Raw genomic sequence first — 27,152 nt, 5'->3', positions numbered from 1 at the left:
AGGGGCGGAACGCGGAGACAGCCCGGAACGGTCGCCGCGACACCCGCGTTGCAGCGGGGGCGCTATTGGGAACGGACTGGCGGTGTGCGAGGAGAACGGGGTAGCCATGGCCGGTTCCGCTGCTGCTCCTGCCCCGGGGCCCAGCGCCCCCCGGAGGCTGAACGTGAACGTGGGGGTCCTGGGCCACATCGACAGCGGCAAGACAGCGTTGGCCCGGGCGCTCAGCACCACTGGTTCTACTGCCGCCTTCGACCGGGCCCCGCAGAGCCGAGCTCGGGGCATCACTCTGGACCTGGGCTTCTCCTGCCTCCGCACCCCGCTGCCGCCGCACCTGGGTCTGGGCCCCGGCGAGCTCCAGCTCACTCTGGTGGACTGTCCGGGACACGCCTCCCTAATCCGGACCATCATTGGCGGTAAGGGGGGGGGCGGGGCGGTGTTGGGGTGTCGGGTGGGGGGAGGCTCCGATAGGCACCTGAGAAAGAGAGACTGCGGCGTTGGAGGTCCTGGGGAGGAGTGTGGGCGTCTCCTCCGCCCGTGTCAGGGGAATCTGCTCTCTAGGGAGAAGTGAAGCCGGGGGGGAGAGGGGTTTGTGGGGGGAGGGTCTCAGTCCCCACTGTGTTCATGTGGGTTTCATTTCTGAGGCTGTAGAGAGCGGGTGGGGTGGGGGAGTTTGAAATGTAAAGAAGTGAAGTTTGACTTGTGTGCGGTGGGAGGGTTGAGGAGGTGGGAGTTAGTTTTGACCCTTCTCTCCCTTCCAGTCCAGGCAGAAAACATCTACACAGGTGGCAAATCCTCCTAGTGGAGACGCGGTTTATACCAGCACAAGCATGTTTTTGTCGTTATAACTTTCTGTACTAGGGCTTTTGCCGGTATAACAATGCCATAAAAAGTCAGACCCCCTAAATCAACCTCACTGTACTGGCAAAAACGTCTAGCGTAGACCTGTCCTATGTGGAGTCAAGGGAGCATATTCCTTTATTGGAAAAGAAATAAACTATGCTGGTACAGACATCCTTACAACTATGTCCGCACCAGGGTTCATACTGGTATAACTTTCATTAAAAATTCACACTGTAACCAAAGTAGTTCTAACCTGCATGTAGACCAGTCAGTTTTGGTTATAGTAATGCATTTATCTTTTAAACATTTCTTTATTGGTGATGGGGATGTGATAATATTCATGGAAATAGTTACAATTTCTCTCTGATTTCTTGAACTCTCCCTCATTGTCATAGGTTGGTAGTCCTTCTGCTGATGTGCTCATATATCACTTACTAGAAATTCAGATGCAAAACTCTTACCCCGACTGAGATGTTCTTAACTCTGTGATACTATAGTGTTAGAAATACTGTGTACATTTCAGTTCTTTTAAAATGTTCTCCTTAAAGCGAATTTGAGCTGAAAGGGAATCTGATTGTATTCCAGCAGCACATTTTAAAAGAAATTCACATATTTGAGGTGGGGGAGCAAGGGATCTGCCACCTAATGAACAGGTCTTAAATCACTTTTGGAGCTTGTATAAAGGGTTTTTTTTTTTCTGCTTGTAAAACGGGTAACTGGACCTTGTAGGCACTGAGACCTACACTGGCAAATTACCCTTAAACATAAGAGTTTCTCTTAATTTGTACAGATGTTTACATATTTTTAAAGTTAAAAACTAAATATTGCTACATTACTGAAAATGTCAGCAGTCATTATGGTAACTTTTTCAGATCCAATCTTTTGTATTATGTGGGGGCTACGTTTTAGGATGGAGACTTGAGTGGTCAGGAGAGTGTTGGCGGGGGAACTTTGTCTGAGGAAATGGGGTTTTTTACTTCAACTCAGTGTGTGAACTTTGAAGTGAAGGAATTTGAGATCACTGCATCTTCTAACGCTTGTAGAATCTCAATGGTGTAAAAGCATATTGAAGAAAACCTGATTTGTAAGTTTGTGGTTTAAATTGTTCAAAGGTTCAGGTTATTGTAAACCCAAACACTTACCAGTAAGTGCTGTTCAGAGGTTCTTTTGAGGTTTAGATTAGTATTAAGTTTATTTTTGCATGTATTGTTTAACTGTGTCCATATTTTCTTGTTTTTATTTTTTGTTAATATTTGTAAATACTGGTGTAAATAAATCTCTTGTTTTATGTTATGTAGTCAGAGTATTGCTTGTAACAAAAGGCATACAAAGTGACATACAGCTTAAATTGGTGCTCCTTGAGAGACAAAACTTCTTTTAAAAGAAATTGGCACAGGAAAAATATTCTGTACTGAGGAATCACAAAGTTATGTGGGGTGGTGATGCTAGAATATGAAAAAAGGAATCCCCTAAAAACAAACACACACACTTTTAGTGATTTTAGTGTTTGTGAAAAGTGCCAGCCCTGAAGACTGCTATTCTCTGCACATAAGATACAGCATGAGCAGCTATAGTGCTAGCTTCTCTCACAGTGACTCAGTCGATGATCCTTATCGTTAACTGATAGGGACCTTCTTTAGAGGGGAGATTAGTACATTTCTCATGCCTTTTCAGTCCTTAGCGTCTCTCTTCAGGTTGCCAATGAGAGAACCAGTTAGTGGGGCAGTTTTATGATCTGGTGTCCTGTTTCCTGGGAGCTGGATTGAGAGCCTTCCAATTCATTTCACATAGTGCACTGGAAAAACACTTATTTGACCGATCTGCTTTTTGCAAATGGTGCATCTGATGCATACAACCATAATTCCTACTTGTGTGTGTATCATTCTGGCAAGACTAATAGAAATTATTTATTGGTTGAGTTCATCAGCAGGAAAACCTTTTGCAGTTCAACTCATCTGTTTTGTTACTCTCCAGTTACAGGGAGGGCGGCTGTGCCTACATTTAGCCCAGTATTGTGCTTTGTTTCACAGCAAAGGTGCCTGATAATTTACAGAAGAACTGATTGTTTACTTTTTAGGGAACTAAGTCTATTATTGTGAACAGAACAGTTCTTGTTGGAGGTGTTTGTAAAAACTTTTATTTAAGCTTTGCTCTCTGTGGGACACTTCTTAGATCTGTGCGAGCCAGACTTTCTCTGGAATTATCATATCATGAGGAATACTTAGGAGGGCACTAGAAAAAAAAGTTTTCACCATCAGTGCAGTGTTTAAAAATCACTCTCCCTTACCTATTAATTGAGAGCATGAAGTTGTCATTTATTTCTTTTCTGTTGGTTTTTAGAAGGAATTGGGATCATTTAGTTCTGACTGTTAATATTGGCCAAATATAACAGTTACAATTTCATTGGAGACTGAACATGAAGTTTAAAAAAATTAGTTGAAGGGTAAGAGAGAGGAGTACACTTGACTAGATGGCACAATAGAGATCCTTTCCAACAAAAATGATTCTCTATTTGTAATTGTTTGGACAAATAGAATTATGTATAGGGCATGCAAAATCAACTCACCTCTGATTTGTAAATATACCTATCCCTGACAGTGTTCTTGTTTCAGTAGCGCACTCAAATGACATTAGCATAAGTTTATAAAGTTGCAAGAATTGTAAAGGACAAATTTTAAAAATAGAATATTATGGTAATAGAATGTTGTATTAGAGAGAGAAAGTAATTTCAAGTGAAAAAATAACTTACTTTTCAGGGTGTATTTAAGAGTGTATGCTTTTTAATTCTTGATTCTATAATCTGATCTGGGCCAGTGGACCTGTGCATAGTCCCAGTGACCTTTAGTGAGGCTCTGCAGAATCAGGTCCTGAATAAAGTCTCATTTATTTAATGATCCATGGTTAAAATTGTTCAGTCCTTAGGTACCAGTATTGCCAATTCCAACTGTTCAAAAATCAGGCCCTCAAATCAGGAGATTTTAAAAATAATACATTTTGATTGTTTTTATCTGCTTTCTATTTTTTGATCTGTTAAAGTTCATGCTTTGTCTGTGTCCTGCAAACATGGAGCATAGTCACTTCCTTTTTTTAAATGAAAGCTGAGATTCTCTTGTAAATGCAGGACTCTAGGTGCTGGGGTTTTAAGTAAAACACCAACTATTGTGAAACTTGTTATAAAATTATGGCAGTTGGAAATACTAAGGTACTTTGTGTGAGTGCTTAATAAAATATCACATACTTTAAAAATTGATCTCACTGTAGAGTTAGGTAGGAGGAGAAAAGACCAGTTTACATGCAAATATCTTTAAATACATCAGACATAGGACAGATAAATAGATATTTTTTATTGTCTGTAAAATGGATATAACAATATCTATCTCACAAGGAGGTTATGAAGCTTAATGTTTGTAAGCCACTCAGAGATTCCTATATGGAAGGTGTTATAGGTACAAAGTATTATTTGTTTTATTATTTAATATGTTCTATTTGAAAGTTTTCCAAGGGTGGTGGCTCCTCTTTAAAGGGCTGATTGAAACAACCCATTATTTAAAATCATGTTGTTTCTTGCTAATTTTTTAAAAGGGGGTTTTCATAGCTGAATCCTGTATCTTGCCTATTCCACCTGTTATGCAGGGCGGCATTGACCTTGCAAATACTTTGCATGACAACACAAAAGAAGCCTCATTGATGAAGATGAAACCTTGGTTTAAATGAATGCAGAATATTTGAGCAGTAAACAAATAAGAGAAATGGAAGATTGGAAGTCATATTTCATTCTGTGTGGTTACATCTTTCTTCTTATAGAACATGCCCTTGAGAGCAGAACATATCGAGTTTTAAATCAAAGAATATTTTACCTACATGCTAGGAATAGAAAACATTAGACAGTTTCAGCTATGATGCATTCTTAAGGTTTTATAGGAAGGTTATTGTCAAGGTTGGAATAAAGTGGTGGATACAACTTTTTCCAATTAAATTTCTTAATAAATTACTTTTTAGTTCCTAATTTCACTTATGCCCCAACAATATCAGTTTGTTTGCAGACCATAGACCCCAGCAGTGAAGTGGTCAGACATTCTGAGTAACTGCATGTTGAGGACTACACCATGGATTTCACTTAGTTTCACTATTCTCCTGTACAGTGCAGTTGCAACTGTTCTATCTTATCTGCCAGTGCCCACTTGTGTGCTAGGTGCCTCACATTACAGATAAGAAATAATTTCTGCTTTGACAAAAAATTACAATCTAATTTCAGACAACGGTGGAACTAAAAGGCAACAAAAATAATAATTTGAGTGTGTTGGGAGGAAGGATGAGTTACAGCAATATGGTCATGTTCTTACTCTGTGAAGACGTGCAAAGGATTAAATATATATTAAAAATGCACAGTTTAAATATATATTTTTAATATGTCTTTGACATACTTCTTGTGAGTGTCATGGTAAAAATGGAACTTCACACCTACATGGCAACACCCAGTTTTATATGATAGAGAAGGAAAACAAGTGATATGCTTGTCAGTGTTCCTCTATGCGCAGTAATGTCTCAGGCTGGCTTTGAATTGCTGCTGCATACAGACTGTCTGCTACAATTACTCAGTCACTATACAACCATTACTTAGTCCTTCCTTTTGAAAATAGCATATGAATTTAGTTCAAACTGATTTTTGCTCACAAGAAGACTGTGACTTGTATAGTTCCATTTTTTTTCTGTAGCGTGGAGGTTGCTTGTCATGTAACCAAGTTCACTGCTGCTGCTTGGCCATTTAGTGGTAAAGATGTTTGATAAGTCTCTTTATTATTCATGTAGGACTGTAAAATCATATATGGTAATTTGCAGTAAATGAAGGTTACCAAACAAAGAACAGAATCAAAGCCCTGAAGAACTTAGTTTTGAGGTGCCTTCTTTAGCTTATATTACAAATGACAAAAAGCTCTTTCCAAAATTCCATCTTACATAGATAATTGATCAAGTCTCTGTCATTTTACACAGTTTGTTTCTTTCTACAATTACAACATCTATTTCCTTGCCAGCTTCACGCATAGCAAAAGTGCCCTGTGACTGGAGGGAGGTGGTAATTCCAGGATTAATTCACTCTGTCCTTGACCAACTCATGCTTACTTTCAGTACTGAGGCACTATGCCACTTGACAGATATGTGGTGGTGGGATAGGGCGTGTTATTTTAATGTTGATACACAAGTTTAGGCTGTTGAGGGATTTTACTCAATGTGGGCGAGTCTGTGTGCTGCTGGTGCTTGTCTTGAGATTTTGTTTTGGTTTTGATAATCAGCTTTATAGATTTTAATGAAGTGTCATTATCTTTCTCAAAGGAGTGGGGCTCATACATGTGTGTGTTGTAATCTAAAAGGCATATACATCCAGTAGGATGCTGAATGGTTTTTCGAATGAGTTCAGCAGTAGGGGAAGCATGCAGAGAGGTTATAGAAGTTAATCTTCTAGAAGAAACTCAATCCCCATATTTAATTTTAAGACCACTTTGCATAGCAAAATAGTTTAACCAGTAGCAGATTTCTTACTTGTTGATGGTTAATTTCATGCCCTACATAGGGTCAGCACACTAATACAGAAGAACATGATTACCTCATTTTAGCTCCCCTTCAACCCCACATGCATACAGTGAGGGATTTATTTATTTATTTAACTGTTTATTTTAAGTAAGTAGTTTTTAGTTGCTCTTTATCTACTTGATTTTGAATGAACTGAGATGGCTTCTCAAAGAACATTTAAAAAATAGATTGTCTTTTTTTTCTATGAAGTTTAAAGGATAGAGTAGTCTTATAGGGTTTTAATTGGAAAGTTACTGCTTGACCCTGATTGTCTAAACCTGCAGGGGAAATTTTGACAAACTTGTAGTTTCATAATCCTTATGTCTGTCTGAACCTTTGACCTTTTTACTTCATAACTAGAGCTTCATTGTCACCATTTGTCCCAGCAGTTCCTTTCAAAGAAGGCTGCCTTGCAAGTATCTGTTTCCACTTTGCTGCTATGTTCTCTTAAGGAAGGGTATTAATTCATACCTGATACATTGAAGGGGCCAGGACTTTTGAACTCACACAAGAGCTTGGGGAGGGGGAAATGAGCATAGCAAAAGCATGTCTTGCTGATGCAAATGACTACAATGAAAACAGTCTTGGGAGATCAATGGAAACATGGGCATGGTACCAAGGTTCAAATTTGGTCAGCTAGAGATTATTTTTAAGATTAATGTAGCAATACTTTTGTTGTTGTTGTTACAAAATGTTTGCTTTTATTAGTTTGTTATAAGATGTAATGAATATCTCTGCACACAACCTTGCAGGGTCCATCAACCTTGAAAAATTGCAATCAATATATGCTGACCTTAGTACAAAATCAGCTTGCCCATCTTTAACGATGATAAAATTGATACCTGTGTTACTGCAGATTAGTAGACAAGTAGAGTTTTGCAAGACTGCTATCATCAGAGATTTGATTTCTGATCCTACGTTTCACACTCTTGCTCCATAGATAGTAGAGATCATTTGGGCTGCAAAGATAGCAAAACATGCTCAGTCCCTATGGGGATGAAGACCAGGAAGGGAAGGTGAGCCTTTGCCACTCAACAATATGCACTTTATCAGACTGCTCTTTGGCAGAGTATGGAGTGGCACTGATGTATCCTGGAAGAGCGATCTACTTGTACTTTCTCAAGATAATAGGGGCTGGAACAATTGGCTTTCAGTGGGAATATTTTAGCAGGGAAAATGTAGGTGGAATCTGGTACTCCCATCAGGGGAACTACAGTCTGCTTGAGAGGGAACGGTGTTCCTTTTATGAACATGAACTCAATGTTGTTTTTAACTTTTTAAAATAACAGTACTGTACAAATGTCCATGTAATAAATTGTTATAGTTACTGAGTATATCAGGTTGTCATAAATCTACTTGCATATTCTGCAATCCATTCACTATATTTTTTAACTCTGCTTATTTGAGAATAATACTTAATTGTAACCCTCTGCTGACTTTATCATGAGATTGGATGTTTGAATACTGGTACATAAGTCAAGTTAGCGGGCAGGGAAACTAGTTCTGTGTAGCTGCTGTAAAAGCTTCATCTTGTCCAAATGAGTGTTTCTGATTTCACTTGCACATACTCCAGAATCTTCCTGGATCTTAATGCAGTAACCTTATGGCAGAGTTCTCCCCAGCCGTTTGGGAGACCTAAATTCAAATGTAAGCCTTTTATTCCTTGGACTTGCAGAGGTTAAGAATGCTATGGAGGCAGCATGTTCTTCCTTGAAGAGTGCATTTCATTGCTCAATAGCAATTCTGGTCAGCCTTCTGGTCAGTTAAAGAAGCAGTGCTGGTGAGTCCTGGAAGGATCCTTGGCCACCATCTTCACTAAAATTTTGTGGTTGTAGTGAGGCTGTGGGTGTTGTGAAAGTATAAAATGGAGGTTAAAAATGTAAGACCTAGAACTCTTGGGTGAGGAAAGGGTAATTTATTTTCTGAAGCTACATAGTGGTTGATACTTTGGAAATATTCTGCTAGTCTGAAAGGTTTTAAACATTTCTACTTCTTAGTTGTTAGTACTTTAAGTATTTTCTAAAACACAGGGTAAGGTTCTGATATCCAGCATGCTTACAAATGGTTTACATGTGCAATATAGTTGCACTCCAAAAACTGTCTAATAAACAATTTCAACTTTATTTTTTTTAAACTAGAACCCTTTTGTCTCAAACTAAAATTTAAATAAAAAATAATTTTACAGTATCCTACTAGTGCCTATTAGTTGTATGACAACTTGGAGGAGTAACTTTTCTAAGTTTTTAAATTAAACTGTGTATGTTTGTTTGGTTTTTGAGTACAGATATGCATGTGTAAAGAAGAGGTAAATGAGGCTGCTGGTATAAAACTGTTTCTTGCTTTTAAAAAGAAACAAAATGCAGCCTTCTCTACTGGACATTGTAGTGCACAAGAGGGCAGTGTTTGCTTACAATGTAGTATCTTTATGATAAATGTATAGGGTAACAGGTCAGCCTAAATGGAGTGACTCCAATTTTGAAATGAGATAATGCATAGGGTCCATAGTCACTCAGAACTCATACATAGCCTACCTTTTCTCTCCCCCCGACTCCTGATGATTCATTCTTCTTTAGATGTCTTTGTAGACATTTTGATGTCTGCAACCTTGATAGTGTTTGTACTTAAACAGTAAATGATTTGGCCTGTTGTCTTGTACTTGGTAGAGGCTAAGTAGCATCTATAACTGAGGCAAAACAACTGCTTTTAAATTAAAAGCAATGTCATTGTGAGGATTCCTTCCCACCCTCCAAATAAAGGGTCAAATGTGTGTGGCTTTTTTACATTTATGGAAGGATTATCTGACACAACTTGTAAAGCAGTTAAAGATGTGTGAACCATGGTACTGGGTATTAGCACACGCACACACCTGTATTTTTACCTTACAGTTATATAAGAAATAAGCAAAAGCAAGGAAAGTGCATGTTGTTACTCCTAAATCCATTTCAACTCCTCCTGTGTTGCCTAGGGATGGCAGCATGAGGGTTTGGGTAAGCATGACGCCTCTCTATTACATAGATAGAGTGAGAGCAATTAAAAATAGAACAATTAAAAAAATAGCGCCATAACATGAAATTTGCCTGGTGTTTTCATTTTTATCATAACTTCAGGGTCTGAACATAAATTGTATTGTGCATTAATTTATTTTCATTTGAATATATGTATATATTACCTATCTTGGTTTGACTATCAGACCAGTTTTGTGTGCATGGAGGGTCTTATGGTTTGAAGTCTTTGTTACCCCCCTCTTTCCCTCCCTGTTTTTTTGTTGTCAGTTTATTGATTTAGAGTTGATGTTTTTCCTACCAGGAGCTACAAGTCCAACAAAATCAAGTTAAAGCACAGCATTTATGGATGTAATAGTAGAGAGCAAATCCAGAAGATTTTTCCTTACCTTTTATGGGTTTAGGGATATGAAGAAGGATACGAAGGCCAGCAACTCTTGATCTTTGGAGTTATACCATATAATCACATGCTTTTCTGGGTCGAGTTGGAACACTATCAGAAACATGACTACTTTTGAAATGCTCATTTTATTTGTATGTGTGTGTATGTGTATTGCAATATACTGCACATCTTGGTTTTGAAGTTGTGGTTTATGTTATTTAAATACTTCCCTTTGCATCTTAAATGTAAATTCTAAACAAGGGTGGTTTTATTAAATTTTTTTCTCTGGTTTACATGTAAAATGTGCTGCTTCTAATCAAGGGCTGTTTTGAATGTGTGTGTGTGTGTGTGTGTGTGTGTGTACATACATACTTGCTGATGTACAGCAAAACCACACGTCGCTATTTGTCACAAACATACAGCAACTTCTCAGGAAACATTTAATAACCAAGCACTGTAGGCTTGCCAACTACGTCTGCTACTTGTTCATTCATTCTGTTGAGCTAAAAAACAAAATTTCTTTGTTCCGTCATGCTGTATACTAGCATTCACTGAATAACTACATAATCTGTCACCTCTGCCCCTTGTGGCTACTTGTCTGAAATTAGTTTGTAGGCAGTTTGGGGCAGTGATCAAGATTTTTATCTATTAGGTGCTCTCAAGATAAACAACAATGTAATGATGTCTTATGTTAAGAACTTGTTACTTTAATAAAATCTAATACAGTTTATTGTACAATATGGAAGATTTTTATAATTAAAATTAAAGTTGTCAAAACAAATGAACAAAGTACATTTTTCAGTGTAGCACTTTTGGTGCTGGTGGATATGTATTCACTTGTTAAATGGTACAATTTAGTAATTCATAGTAGTCTCCCAGTCATTCTAGTAGATGAGCAAGTTTCTGCTGTATTCATGCACACATATCCTGTAACTTGGTTTGGAGACTACCCTCGATTAGAAACTACTTGATATAGTTGTATGCTATATGATAGAGTACTTTTATTAGAAAACAAGTTGGGATTTTATATACAAGTGCAACTAGTGTCACTTGGAGAAGGCATGGGCCTACTTTCCTGAGTGTGTTTCTCCTTTCCTCCTGATTTTTTTTTTTTTTTTTTTAACATTACAAATAATCATGTATGCTCATGGAATTGTAGAATCCTTTGTTAGAAGTGTTTGTTTTTTAAACAAGATCACAGATGGTAAAATGAGAGCATAGTTTTAAATAAGATGTGCAACATGTTTTCCAAAAATGTCATCTAAGAAAACAAACAAACCCATATTCCAAATTTCCATTGAAGTAAAAGGCCATAAATAGAATGAAAAGTTGTTTTTGTGTGTGGCAGTTAGTTGTTTTCTGTCTTGGATCCCTGAGGCAGGCCTGGCAAGCTGAAGAGCAAGGACAGATGTTCCTCAGCGGTAATTTCCAGCTGGATTCTTGAATGCATTATGTACTGTGGGTCACAGCTCATAATGAAGCAAAATTGAGTGAGAATTCCTGCAAAGAAAGACTTGAACAACCCAGAGGGATAGATATGATGGCAAAGATACTGTGTATTTTGTTAGAAAATGTTTTCAGTGCTTTCTGTAAAATTCAGATTAAATAGCCATTTTGAAATGCTCCCTTTAAACAGTTTGCTTCCATAAGCATTGCTAGCAGAGTAAATACCAATACTTCTTATTTCCCATCTTCTTATCAGTACTTCTACCAAAATGTTCTTGCACAGCCTATCTAATCTCTTCAAGTGAACATCAAATGATTAGTGTCCGCTCCCAATTTGAATTATGATCTCTGTTTCAAACCGAACCTGATTAGTTCTGCATTAGATTGTAATTATCAGCATTACCAGCATCAGGGGTGGTTGCGACCAGACTCTCATATGTGTGAATGTGACAACACAAGAAGAGTGGGTGAATAGGAATGGATGAAAGAGGAAAGTTTTAAAAACAGTGCTGTTGAGCATGCTTTTGTATTTGAGGATGGGGTGTCTTAGGGGTATAAACATCAGATTTTAAATACTTAGATTTGAATCTCAGTAGGGTTAACTTGCCCATCCATTTTTTTCTGAGAGATGTTTCCATCAGTTTACTGTTTGTTGAAGTATGTTTTGTTTTTGCACAAAACGTTTTTTTAAAAAAACTTCCTTTTTATCCACTTGTTGGCATGGTGGAAGAAGTGAATCTTGACACTTGACCCACCCCTCAAGTCCAAATTATTCCTTTTTATGGACTTTGTGGCACATCCAGGCTTTTTTTAATTAATGATAGCCTTTTCAGTTCAAAAACTACCTTCATTGTAGGTGTTGTGTGGTGCCCAGCACATGTTTGGCACTCAAAAAATAATAGATGAGACTGTGTGTCCTCTGTGTGGATCTTATGGCACTTTTCACAAGAGCAGGAGTTTACCTTGATTTGTTTGCTTAAAGTTTCTCATTCCCCAGGGCTGTGCAATGTGTTGTGCACCAGGTGGGCATATTTCAATAATGAATTGATTCCTGCATGTATAAAATTTGAAAACTGCTTTGAGAACTTTTGGGATGAAAAAAGCTATAGAAGTGTAAGAGATTGATGTTGTTAATAAAACCATCCAATTTAAATTGAGCTGGGTGGGCAGGGGAGAAATGGCTTTTTGTCCCAGACACTTATTCATTCTTCAAGTCAACTTTTGTTATAAAAAGCCCTCCCCTTCTTCCCTTCCTGCTACTGCAATCAGCAGTATTGCACTGGAAAGAAAGTTTCCAAAGTATGTAAAAGCTGCATTTCAAAGAAAGAAACAAAATTATTGTATTTTTCTGTGATCAAGAAGAGGGCGGAGGGAAAATAGATTCCTTGTACTTGGCTGTTATGCTGGACAGAAGACAAAGCCCAGTCTCTCTTGCTGACTAATGCCATCATTGGTGTGTGTTCCCCCCCACCCCCGAGCAATTTTGTCTCCATTGAGACCCCCACAGCCATTGGCAAGTCCATGGCCTGAGATTAAATCTCATGCTTGGGTGAAAATCTAATGACTGTAATTGTTTCCTCTTTTCAAGTTTGTGGTCCCTTCATCAAAGACCGGTACGGAAATTATGCATTTATGTTGTAAAAAAGAGGTCATGATTACCTGAACCTGTGGTCGACTTTAGGGGATTCTGTGTGGTGTTCTGGCAGTGGTTATCCATCCTCACATTCTAATAGGTGAAATGATTTAAAGTGTGGCTTAAAATATTGTATATATAAAGTAATAATGGCATGCCTCAGTCTGATTTGGGGTTTACATGCTGTTATAAGATGTAAACCGTTACTTGATTATTGATATCATTCAGTGGGAGAGCAGTGATAGAGGTGATGACAATGAATGATCAGAGCACAGTCTGAGCAAAAGTGGAGGAAGAAGCAAGTGGATGTGGAGCAGGGTAGGTTTGTTGTGAATGGCATGGGGAAAGAATAATGTCCCAAGGTGGTAAAGTTATGTAAAGGGGTATTTAACAGATATCAGTTTGGTATTAGAAGAAAGTGTGCTGGGTGCTGTGCTAGGAGCCAAGGCCCTGATAACTGCAAAGTGCTGAGTGCTTCTTGTACGTGAATGCTGTCAACTCTCATTGTTTTCAGTATTCACAGAAGTTACTCAGCATTTTGCAAGATTGCACCAGAATGCCAGTGTCTCTGTTGGAGGATGTGGAATAGGAGAAAATATGTAAATGAAAACATTACATAATTTTACTGTTTTGAATACATATATTAATATTAAGCCATAATTGATACAGAAATCTGTGATGCATTGTTGAAGAGAAGAATTTAAACAGTAGTCAGATATTAAAAGTTTTGCTTCCCACAAGAAGTATAATTCGGCCTTCTTAAGCACACATAGTGTAGTATTTTGTAGAATTAATTAGCCCAATCCTGCAAAGTCAGTGCGAATTGAAGGTTCTCTGCGCCTTGTGGGATAGGATTCTGAATTGTATTATGTTTCTGCCTTAATATATGTATATGATGTGGTTAAGTAACAATTACTCTGGGAACTTTATCTTTGAATTTTCTGACTTTTTTGTGTTTAAACTATAAATGAGAAGATTAACTTTTTGCATTGAATTTCCTTGTTTTTATGACATACTAAAATAAATGAAAAATGCATATTTGTTTCATTTTGTGAATTGAGATTCAGAAAAACACTGCATTTTTTTTAACTAACTTTATCACATTCATCACATTGGTAACATACAATCTAACTATATGGCTCTCAATTGGGAAATCATATACTATGTATGAATAGTATATGATTTTTTAAATTATTTCTAAAGTATTTCTTGAACATGTCAGAGGATTTTGATTGACAGCCAGATTTCACTAGGGATTAAAGGGAAAACGTCCAAACTTGGCTACCTAAATCTAGGTACCCAAATCTGTATTTAGACACTTAAGTGACTTGATTTTTTTCCCCAAAGACACTGAGCACCAGTATTTTCCATTGACTTCAGAGGGAGTGAGGAGTGCTTAATATTTCTGAAAATAATACCACTTATTTAGGTGACTAACTTTAGGCACACAAGTTTGACCTATGTCTGACAATATTGTAGTTTAAAATATAAGCCTTTTTTTGGTTTATTAGACTGTCCTCTCCCCCACTGCCACAAATATGTGAAGTTTTTTAAAGCATGAAAAAAAACCTCCCCCTGAAAATACAACATGAGAAAATAAACACTTAAAATGATCATGAGGTATGTATACATGCCTGAGTATATGCATAATTGTGATATTATGAGTGCCATTACTATGATATTGCCATTCAATAATCTTGAGTCAGGCCCCCCAAAATCAGGAGTTTGAAAAACAAATTTTGGGTCTTTTGTCTGCATTTTGGTTTTTTAGTCTTTACTGTACACTGGAGTCACATTTTCATGCTTTTCTCTGCAACCATGAGGACTAGAAACTTGTTTTTTAAATGAAAGCTGGGATTTGCTTGCATTTATGACTGCAGGAACTGGGGCATTATTATAAGACCCATGGTAAAATCATGAGTTAGCAACACTTTAACCATATATCTGTAATTGTGCTTGCCCTTTTCTGTACCTGATGTATATTATCCTCACTTGTCTGACTGGGTTGTCATTTAATTAGAATTTCTTTGGGACAGGGACTTTACATATCTCAATGAAAGGCATTGTAAAATAATGAATAATTCACACAGCCAAATGAAAATTACCAGATCTGAGTGGGGACAAACCTTTTTGGCAGAAGGGAGGGGAAAAAAACCCTTCAGCATAAATGGTAATTTTTAAATAAAAACCACCAATGCCAAAAACCCAGACTTTTATTAAAAGCTCTACATCCAGCTATACATATAGTATTGCTATTGCAACACTATAAATGTCATTAAACTTATCAGAGTGAGATAAAGACTATAATAATGCAGTATGTTTATATGATTATTTTGTTGAATTGATCTTTAAATCAAGACTTTGAACCTCCAGAAGTTATGTTTACTACATGGAAATATGAATGTTTTAGTGATACCCAATAAACAACACTGCAGGTTAGGGGCAGATAATATTTCCTTTACAAACACCTATTTTCCAAAGTGTATCTCTTGACTCTTTAAAAAAAAACCCTCAAGCAGACTGATTTTCTTGGAAAATATTTAGAAGATGGAGATTTAGCTTTAATTTTCCTTTAAAATAAATCCCTACTATCTACTCACTATCGCCCAATAAAATAAAATAAAACTTGTACTTTTAAAGGAGCACTGTTTTTTTATTTTAATTTAGAGCACAATTACAGATATATGGTTAAAGTGTTTAACTCATGATTTTACCATAGGTTTTCTAATAATGCCCTAGTTCCTGGAGTCTTGTGAATACAAGTGAACCTTGGCTTTCATTTAAAAACAAGTTTCTAGTCCTCATGGTTGCAGAGAAAAGCATGTAAATCTAGTCAACTTAAAAAAACTAAATTTTTTAAAAAATTTGTTTTGGCTACTGCACCTGTCCCCTTCTGCTCCTGATTTTTCTTGTTTTCCAGTTACATTAAGACCCACACACACCAGGGAAGCTGGCTGACTGTATGGGGGAAACTGTGAGATGATGTACAAAGTTCTATCAAATGCATGAAATAAATTGAAACAAACAACTATTTTTCTCTACTTTTTCAATAAGTGTAATCTTAGGATTGTTACAATTAATGTTTAGGTTAAAAAAAGTTCAGATGCTGATTTTTAAAAAGCTGACACTATCCTTTTAAAGTTAAAGTTAAAATATAGCAAAAAGTCTTTTTGCAGACCCCTTTTGGATTTATTTAGTGGCATTTAAAAAAAAAAGAAATGTAGGAAATGATTGTCATTAGTACATAATATAGTGGTGGTGGTTTTTATTATTTATTTATATTATTGTAGTGCCTAAGATGTACTGAACTTAAAAAAAAAAAAAAAAAAGGGGGGGGGGGCAAAATGCTCCCCTCCCCCCCTTTATTTGAAAACACTTTCATAGTATGTGTGCTGCTAAATATAAGTGTTTACACAGTGGGTTATAACAAGTCCCAGGATTCCTAAGCAGATGGAATTAGCCTTAACTCTTGTGTCTTGGCTTTTATATTTTTTGGGGGTGGAGGAGCAGGGAGAGAGTCTGTACTATTTAAAAATAACTTTGCATGGAATTTAATTCTGATCCAGTCCCTGCTAAACTTTCCATAAATCTAGTTGCCACTTCCAAAGAAGACAGAATGTGTTCAGTGAATGAGAAATGTGAGATGGTGTGTTGGGGAAGAGGTAAGGGTAGGGATGGTGGTTGCAAAACTACTTAAACTAAACTTTAGGGGTCAAATGCAGAACAGTGCTTGTGTGCATGTGCATGCAGGCGCACATAAAGCAGCCAAGGTAATTCAGCTGAAATAGCACAACCATAAGAATTTGTCATATGATATAGAACATAATCTGTAAACCATCCTGGTGAAATCTCAGGATCTAATATAGTAAAATATAGGTGGCAAACATGACTTTGCCTCACATCAGATAAAATAATCAACTGACTAATTTTCCAAAAGTAAATAAATTCAGGAACTCGTCTATTTTGCTGCTGTATGGAGATAGTGTATTTATTTTGAAATACCTCAAATGTCTGAGCTGTAACATCTTTCTCCTCTGCAACCCCTGAACTCCCAGTTACCAAAAAATTGAGCTTAAACAGCTGCTTGGTCTTACATCTTCTAGGTTCTTCTCACTTGGTTGCTTCAGCATTTCATTAAAAAGTGATCAGTACTCTTCTATTATACATAACTTTATCTCAGTGAAGCAATTGTAGTTAGGGAATGTTGGTTTATTGAATTTGGCCCATGCTTAGCAATTTCAGCAGTTCTCTTTGTCTGAAATCTATTACCATGCGAGAATATTCAGGTAAATGGGGTAGGAAATATATTGCCTCATCAGTGGTTTTTTTTACTCAAAATCTCACCAGTTCTTTTGGAGGGTACCTAAAATGTATGAAATTTGTTTTAGAAGGAGCTTTTGAAAAACCTTGAGGTCCAGATCTTGAACTTTTTACTTTGCTCATCTAAACATTTTTGACACAAAATACACCTTCCTCAGCCAGTGCAAGAAAACTATGGCAGGCTGGTCTTGAAATTTACAAGTTGTTGAAAGATTGTGGTCAAAGCCAGTATATTCTTATTTCATAAAGCAAGTAGTTCCATGGTCTTGATTAATGATCTTTTTTTGGGGAGGAGGGAAGAGGGCCTGGGACATACTTTTGCTTTCTTACATTTTAAATAGCCAAGCTGCTTGCAAGTTTAACCACACAAAAACTTGTATGTTGGGCCTCTGGTTTGTTCCATTTCAATTATATTAATAGGTTCTTTGCTTACCTGGTGCTGGCACAGAGGGGATAGGTTTCTGATGCTATCTTTTGTTAGAAGTGGAAATTGCAATGCTGTCATTTTGCTAGTAAAACCCTTGCAAAAATCTCTCTTCTCAGACCTCATGTGCCTACGGGGTGCCAGTTTCACTTGGCATAGAAGAACAGCTAATGCCAACTCTTGAGGAGAAAAATGAATCTTCCTATTATAGATATAACTTTCTTCGTTGTTGTTTTTCTCAGCTTCAAAGAGTATTATTTTTAAAAAACGAATCTGTTACCAAATGAACAGGTTTGTGACAGGGTGGGTTTTCTCTTTTGCGTGACAGGAATCTGTCAGATAAAAATAATATCCTTTAAAAACTGCTAACCTCTGACACCACTCTGTTAAAGGTGGAAAAATTAGAAATCTAATTTAGATAATACTTGTCTAACTTTTGGACTTCCATTTAGCTTGGACCTCTTAACTAGTCTGGTCAGTAATGTCAGTTTCACTTTCATTTTCTAGTCTATTTAATTTTCAGAGTTATAAACACTATAGCCTAGTGTTGTTCTGTTTAATACTATAGGGGAATGTCTGTTCCCTCTAAGCCTAAACAGACCTGTCTCAACTGAAATGTTTTAAAAATCATTCATGAAAACTGTTGCCTAAAGATTTTGTAAACTTATATTTTAACAAAACAAAAAAAAGTTTTGGGCCTAAAATAAATTGCCTGTCTCATTTCAGTTTCAGAATTTCCCCAATGTAGTTCTCTTGCATTATTACTGTTACATGGCTTATTCTCTGACTCATTGCCAGTGGAGTCCATCACTTGGTGGCCTGACTAGAGTGTTTAGGGATTAAACAAAAATAATTTGTTAATTTAAAATTAAATTTAAATTCTCTGAAAAAATCCTTCCATCTGTTCTAGAATTTTAGTTGTTTAGTCTCAAAACTTGTTTAATTTAGAATTTTGTTGTTGTCTTTAAACCTGAGTCCTTTTAAAATAGGGGAATATGAGCTAAAAATAATGAAATGTGAAAACTGACAGTTAAACAAAGATATACAAAAAAATGCTGCAGAAGTAAAGGATCTGTGAGTGGGTTCTTATATGTATCCTATGGGAATTCTTGGTGTAGTTTTGATTCTTTATTTATATCTATTCTGTTGCCTAGGAAACTTTTTTTCTCTTCAAATTCAGCTAAGGAATAACATCTTGGGGGTCACTTTAGCCTGTGAAGTGTCTGCTGGAATACTGATTGAGTTCTTTACTTCCATTTCTGATATTTAAGATTCATGGACTAGAGAGGTTGAATGTATCCACTGTTGGTGCATTCTCCATGTCTTGAAACATACTGGTGTCTCCAGTGTTACTCAGTTTTAAACACTGAAATTTTAAATTTAATGTATAAAATACTTTGCACAACAAGTGTTGTTTGTTTACCCTCCATATTATTTTCCTGCTTATCTAGAACTCTTTGTTTGTCTATTTACTGTGTTTTCCCATCAAATAACTTGAGCAATGCCAGCATTCCTTAAAGCCAATCACTTTTGCTTGTCCAAATAATGTGTATTTTGAGTAGACTTTGTCTTCTGTGCAATTTTTCAGTTCTCTGGGGATGTTGCCAGCCTCTGTTTTAGTGTCCAAATTTAAATATCGGGGGGGGGGGGGGGAAGTATCCTTGATTATAAACTAAAACTAGAACTTGCAGGAGACAGTAGAAGGGGAGAGAGATGAAAGTCCTGAAGTACTTTCTCCTTTCAAAGATCTTTCTCTGTCAAAGCCACAATTCTGACCTTACTGAAGATTTTGATCTTGATTGATATTTTAAATAATGAATAGATATTGCTAGTCACAAACAGACTGGCATAAATAAATTGGGACTGGGACCATGTAAAACGCCCTTTACCCTCCCAAACAGACCCTTCAGCATTGCACTTAAGTAACTTCCTTTAATTTTGTTCAAAGATGTTCATACACCCCTGATGGAAAAATCTTATAAGATTTAATAAGAATAAAATGGAAATTATTCTAAAAACTTGTAGAATTTAGTAGTGAGTGAGAGAGTTTCTATAGGATTTTTGAACCAGGGTATAGAATTGTAGCATAGGGATTTAATCAACTATTATATTTTATAGGATAGGTCAAGTCACCTATTGAAATATCATTTTCTGTTTAATTCTGTGACACTTTTTGTTAGGCATATGTACGGAAAATGGTCTTTTTTGCCTATTGAATGATTCTTGTATGTTGATCTTGAGTGATCAGTGTTTCCCAACTTATGTAACTTGAAGCAAGAAGTTTGGCTGACAGTGTCTGGGATGAAATCTTTTTCATTATCATAGAAGGTAATCAGTCTAAATTTAGCTTATGGCCATGGCCCTTGTTTCACATTTGTCTGTGAGGTGCTGTTCACACTTATAACATTGTAGAAATAAATAATTTAGGGTCCAATATTGCAACCCTTACCTATTCAGTGTCACTTGGACTAGTTATGTGAATAAAGGGCTGCAAGATTAGGACATAAATTATAAGCATGTTGGAGCAGGACTTTATTTTCCTCCTTAGTTGTCTGTGAAACCCCATTCATACTAGTGGCATTATATTTAAAAAAAAAAAAAAAGGATATGTCTTGGGTGATTTCACTGTCACCCATTGCATTTGAGCATGGATCCCATTAACATTTTTTCTGAAAATTTCTACTCATTGCAACACAATTACCTTATTAGACTGTTTATCCCACTGCCAAATTATCCTTTACTCTTTTAGTTTTTAGACAATTATGCTTTTTTCAGCCCTCCCTTGCAGCTACAGAAAGCTGCTGCTTCCTCTCTCCTATTAATACCATTTAAATATTTATTCAGTGTTCCAACTGTCCCTTATCACCTTTTTTCTAGACTATATATCATTAAATTTAAATGCTAGACCTTCTAATGTTGGCAAATATTGTAATGTAGCTTTATTCAGTAATCAACTCTGCATTGATTTCCTCGTTTACAATGAACCTCACACTTTTTGTTACACTGGGGCTTTTATTAATTATAAGGACACTATATCATGAAACACAAATACTATACAGCTTATGATACCAGGATGTTGGCAATTTAGATAGCGTGTGCAGCATTATATTATTTCTCTTATCCTGAAATAGTGGAATATGAAATTTACATGACTGTTGACCTCTTGGAACTGTTCTGAAATGAGATGTGTATCTCAGGAGGCAATCCTAGTCAGCAGAAATTTAAATAAAAATAAATACACTGTCAAACCTTCATATTTGTCCTTGCAGAAAGTCTGAAATAGTGCCATATGTTTGATAATGGTTTCGTTGGAGAAGATTCTCTGGCACAGTGTAATGTGTCTTAGTGAAGTGATAAAATATATAGGATGCTTATTATTATTTTATGTTTTACTACTAAATAGTGTAAGTAGGACCTTGTGTCTGCCATGGTCCTAAATCCAAAGAAGTGACTATAAAATTCAGATCTTCCACAGAATTTGCGTGGTGAATGTAGTCTTTCTTTTCTATTAAATCAAATTTCTGGCCTTCCTAGGTAAAAAGAAAGCCTTATAAAAGTGAAGAGAGTGTAAATCTGTATATTGATGTCCTTTTAAGATTGCAAATGGACAACTTGAAAGAATGGTTTTGAGAGATTTAAGTGCGGGTGGAGATGTTAATTGTAAAATTTAGCAGTTTCACTTTACATAGCAACTTTAACTATCATTATACTTTACTATAACTTTATAACTTTAATGATCAGTTTTGATCACTTTTGTAGAAACTTGCAACTAGTGTGTGTATCTGTTGTTTGATGTAGTGGTTGATATGGGGGTGGAAGGAGGAAGGCAAGTAGGGTGATGGGGCAAAGCAATAAAAGTTCAAGCCCTCAAAAACTTAGTCACCTTGGCCCAGATCCCATCTACACAATGCAGGGAGTGAGAGAGGACATATTCTCTCCCCGGTACCAACAGTCCGTGTCCTGAGATCTGTCTATCTGAGATATACCACACCTCTCCCCCATGCCATTCTGCTGCAGTGGTATGACAGCAAAGATGCTTGAACTGGACTTTGGCATGTGAGAAGAGAGGACTGCTTCCAGTGCCTCTTCCCAGAGGGCAGTGTAGTTTTGTAACATTGTTTCCTCCCTGGTCCAAAACAATCTGAATCCGTTGATGCTTAAAGCCTGTCATTTGGGAAGGGGGAAGGTTTGTGAACTCTGGGTAGCTATACTGGTGGAAATCTGGGCATTTAAAAATATTGGTGGTTGCTTTCTGTTGGGCTGTTGGTTGAGGGGTGAATTGCAGAAATTTATTTTATAATTGTATTCTTATAATTGTCAAGGTATCTAGAGTTAGGGATAGAAGCTCCTTTTTTACTGGCTATGTATAAATGGAAAGGAAAAAAATCCACCTTTGGGTATCAACAATCCAAACTGTCCTCCATGCTTTCCTGAGTGCTGAGAGATTTAACTGCCTTTACCCAACTGCCACAATTTCAAGTTTCTTCTGTCCCCTTTTCCTCTCCTGAAACAACTTCTGCAATGTATTTATATGTCATCAGTGCTAAATTCTACAGCACACTGATAATTTGTGAGCAGCATGAAATTGAAAATATCCCAGATTAAACTGAATTGAACATCAAAATAGATAACAAGGAATAACATAGCTATTTTAGTTTTCACATTTAATGAATAAACTCTTATTTATTTGAAACTGCTGCAAAAACAGCATGCTGCAGTGTCTACATCTCTCTGCTACAGGAATTAAAAGGGCTTACATCAAAATGTAGATTGATCATGCTGCTGAGTATATGAGATTCTGTGTACAACATGGAATATCTTAAACTTGCTATACCTGTTATTCTTCTGGTGTAGCTGTCTATTAACTGAACTGGTTGTTCCTGCTTACTTGTTCTTCTAGGTCACCCTGTTGGCATTGTGCATGGCAAAGAGTAGAAGTGAAGCTGTAATCAAGTATATAAGTTTAATTCTACCATAGCAGGAATGCATTATTCACCAATATTTCTTGTAAATATCTCCTTCCTTGTTTTTCCCCACTGGATTCTTCAGCTCAATCAGGTTGTGTCCTCCCTTGGTTGAGAGAGATTTGATCAGTATCATCTTTAGTCAGAACATCCCATGCACACAGACTAAGATTGAGCATGTTGTATTTGGATCTGTAGTCTTCATATGCCATCCTCCATATTAAAGAAGTGGGTGGTTCAATCTGCAGAATTGATTTGGAGTTCAGCTTCCTGGCAAGTTGCCAATGTGGCTCTTGGGCAACGATGGGGTTGCCCGTGTAATAGAAGCTGTTGATCTTTTGTACTGGAGGTTGACAGACTGTGCCTTGCAGACTAACTCTTGTATCCATTATTTGGAATGCGTATCTAATGTGTTCCACTCGGACCTCCAGTCTCATTCCATAACGTTACATTTAATTGACTGTTTCTAAACTTTCATGTACAATTTGGTTGTACAAAGTAAATTACCACCCTTTTCACATTTTCTTAAGAGTAAGAAACAACACAGTCCAGACTTCGTGCTTCCCCCTCCCTGTCTTTTGCTGTGTTGCCCTTGAGCTCTTTTAAAGAAGCAGGGCTAGTTAAGGTTTCTGTCTTAGGGAGTGACCTTTCTACTAGTTACTTTACCTCTTCAAGACTATCTGTTTTGATCTTGACATTAATTTGGAATTTCAGTCCTGACTTGTGAATTTCAGATTTGTTTGAAAGAATTTGTATTTTTGGACCAAGAGATCTCTCCGACTTCACATGACCATTGTCTCGCTCAACTGGTTGTGGTTAGATCTTCCACCCCAACCTCCAAACATAATTGAAGTTTTTAAAAAAAAAATGTTTATATAGGTTAGTTTGCGTAGAATTGTTAGACTCTCACTAGTATATTGGTAACTATGCTTGGGATTATGTATGTCCACATGATCCTTGATTTGGAAGGTTTATCCCCAAGTTTATGGGTAGTCTTTATTACATTTGTATTGATGTATTCTAGTTTAAAATGCAACATTTATGTGCTCTTCTCCTAAAAATATTAACCCCCTCATTCACTGACTTCATTAAATTATGCACATATAAGACCTGCAGGATGGAGACCATAGTAGCTACAGAATTTATTCTCTCTACACAAGAATATTTTAAAATTTGCTTCTGAGATAACTAATTGATAATTAGGAATATGTTCATTGCTGAATTGCCAAAATCTCTAGCTAGTCTCTATCACCATATAGATTTCACTGACACTGTAATATTAGAATTCAGAGTCAGCAAACACTATTTTTGGGAAGGGGGACATTATATATTTATGTAAGTAAGAGCAGTTTGTTGTACTGCATACAGAACTGATTTTGGAGCACACTTGCAATATAGAGATGAGTCTCTTATTCATCCTTGGTTTGAACAAAATAAACAAAGCCTGTATTTATCCTCTGTACCAAGCTCACAAGCTCATGTTTCGGCTTTCCTTCCCCCTCTCTTCTGACCTGTACTATTTTTCCTTCATCAAACAGACAGGACCTCTACAGGGTATTTTTAATCTAAGCAAGACATTCAGTGGTCCATGATGTGCCAGTGTTGTACCAACAGAGAAAGGGGTGAAAGACTTTTCTCATAGTCAGAATTTCCAGATTTGACATTCTTGGCCAAAGTGCCACATATTGTGGCCACTGGTCCTTCCCCTGCACAGCATGCTTGCCTCTAGCAGGAGACTACATTCCAGAGCCTCCTGGTGTGTCTTCTCTGTTCCCTTCTCCCCCCGTCTCCCCCTATATTGCAGGCATCCTCAAGAAGTTATGACTGAGAGTCTCATGGTTTTAGACGAAAGAGCTTGTTGTCTATTAAATTATCTCCTACCCAACTGTTTTTTAAGTGACACTGGTAGTCTAAAAATCATATATACTTTTAAAAATCTTGTTTTAATAATACTTTAATAAAACTGAAGGAATTATAAGAATCTAATTTACTGTTTGTTTACCTGTTGTAAGTACAGTGCTCAGTTGGACAATGGAATCACTTCCTGGTTCTCAAATGCTATTTAAATCTAGACAAACAAACAAAACAAAAAATGTTTTCATTGTAATAAGTCATGAAAATGTCTCTATTCTTAAGATTTTGCAAAACTTTTTTTATACAAAATATATGTTTTGGGCCTTTAAAATAATTTTAGGTAATATGCATGGATATTAAATGGACATAAAATATGGTTTAACAGTTGAATGTTGTGAAAACCAGTTATTATTAAATCTAAGACAAATAGAAATGTTTTCACAAGTTTTCTTTATATTCCAGTGAAAACAATTATTTTTCAAAACAAACGTGTACTCCCCTGCAGTGCTTATATTCCAAACATTCCAACAGTAAAAATTTAAATTGAAAATTACTTTAAACAAAAATGAAATGGACTTCATTGATTGTCATTGTCCAAGCTGAGAGAAATGTAACTGTAAACATAGAACATAAATACTAAGTAAATTGGATTTTGTAAAAGGTTTTATCACTTCTAAAAACTGAAGATGTCATTAGTAAACTAGGTTTAGACATTTAAGTTACATGTTGTAAATAAGTTGTTAGTGTCCCTCTAATAGAGTTGTGTGTGTATAGTAAAATATAATTAACTTGTATTCACTCTTTATTGATGAAAATGTGCTTGTCAAAATATAAAAAAATCATTCAGGTATGTATGTTCATATATATTAGAGTTATATGCAAGTTGATTGATGGGAATGTGTATACGGTGTGTGTGATATTTAAATAATTATGCATGTTTGTATATGAATATATTAATGTGTTACATTCTCCATAACATGCAGCCTCAAAAGCCCTCTTCATTGTATGTTAAGCTGTCAAAATCAGGAATAGTTCTACTATAACAGGTTTCTTCAACTTAATGAAAGGGGAGGTGAGGTAACTTGTTGATAACTACCTGACTGCATCATTAAACATTACAAGAGGGGAAATTAGGACATTGGACTGGTGTCTTTTTCTTTTCATAAATCTTATTTTTGATGGAAAGGCAGCTCTGTCGCCAGCCAGTCCTGCATGCATAGACCCTCCCTCCCGCCATAAAACAATGAGCACATTCAGGCACAACTCGTGTTTTCAGTTATTAAAAACGGAGCCGTCTGTCTCTGCCTGTGACTTTAATCTTTAAGCCTTTATTCCCTGTATCCCACCCCCTCTTTCTTCCCCCCAACCTTTTGTTTGTGAAGTGCAGAGCTACAGGATACGTGGGCCTGGAGTTTCTGAAAGTATTGTACATTCCCCCGGCAATTACAGATGTTTATAACCCCGATTGAAGTTTTTTCAGTGTTGTAGATGGTACGGAGAAAACTAGCGAATGCTTTTCTCTTTGCCTCTAGCAATCATTTTGGTTTTTAAAAAAATCTTTATTTTTACATAAACTCTTAATTATTTTTGGTCTTTTAAAATCCATTTCAACTGCCCTCTGATCAAAAAGATCTGTAAGCACTGTGTGTGGATCTTCCAGTGGCCTCTCATGACTGTTCTTTGGGGACAACATATTTCTTGTGGTTTTAAAAAGATGCACAGCAGTGGACTTTAATACAAAGCAGGGCTTCTGAATCTGGGGACCATGGCCCTGGGCCTGATGTGTTCCAAAGACAGATACTAGGTGGCCCATGAATTCTGTGCTGATGCTTAAGAGGTGAATTGAACAAATGTTTGATATTTCATGCGGTTACATTGAAACTAGGACCTCAGTTGAGAAAATGTTGTGAATGATTGGTAATCCCTTGTATAAAAGATGTTTGCCTCTGCTGAATAGCTTGTAAAGTTCTCTAGGAGAATTCAGTTTTGACAGCCCAGTGGAAATACTTTACATTACCTTGCATGAAATCTGAATTCAGTTCCTTGTCCATGTTTCCTCTTCCCTGAACTAACAAGGTTTGGAAATTTATATAGAATCAGTGTACGTGAACCCATGTGTGGCTAGAGATGAATCCTTTGGATTAAGAAATTATGTTGACATTTTTCCATAAGAGTACCATGCATTCCTCAGCTGGAAGGCAGTTGGCCCTGAGTGTGGCAGTATAAAATGTGTGCAAGAGAAGAAAAAATAAGGGTCCAATAGAGACATGGAGATGAATTTCAAGTTTCTTTAAAACAGATTCCTTAAGGCACTTTTAAAAATGTGTACTTGTTCATATTTTCATATTGTATGCAAATTACTATTTATAAGTAGCATTGGGAGACTTGTGCTTTCGTTTATGTAGCTGATACTATGTCACTAACTTTAAGTTCATTTGTTGAATTCCTGAAACTTATGTGGGGTGAACTTATGGGGAGCTGGGGGTATAATGAGCCAAAAGCCACTTTCACTTTCTGCTGTCAGTTTGCTGGTCATCCTTTCGGTCATGCAGATCTTTGCACCATTCAGCATATGTTGAGAATTTGAGGTGTTAACTCAAATTCTATAAAAAGAGTCTACTTGTAATTTAATATACAAGTGACTTTCATTTTACTTTAAAAAAGATAAAAAGTATGTAAACACATAGTTCCCTTAAGCACAGGGAAAGAGCCAGTAGAT

General features: G+C 36.7%; 1 protein-coding gene across 1 annotated transcript in view; it reads left to right on the top strand.

The window, feature by feature from the left end:
* EEFSEC (eukaryotic elongation factor, selenocysteine-tRNA specific) overlaps window positions 1-27,152 on the top strand; it is a 157,870-nt gene continuing 130,718 nt past the window's right edge. Inside the window, exon 1 of the mRNA XM_067544267.1 lies at window positions 1-413. Within this exon, the coding sequence (XP_067400368.1) occupies window positions 107-413 (307 nt within the window). The 5' untranslated portion in view covers window positions 1-106. The remainder of the gene's footprint in view (window positions 414-27,152) is intronic.

The sequence above is a fragment of the Emydura macquarii genome, unplaced genomic scaffold, assembly GCF_026122565.2.
Source record: "Emydura macquarii macquarii isolate MOO-44397 ecotype Brisbane River unplaced genomic scaffold, CSIRO-AGI_Emac_v2 contig_968, whole genome shotgun sequence".
Lineage (NCBI taxonomy): Eukaryota > Metazoa > Chordata > Testudines > Chelidae > Emydura > Emydura macquarii.
Note: the sequence above shows the minus strand (reverse complement) of the source record. Positions and strands in the feature narration are given on the sequence as shown.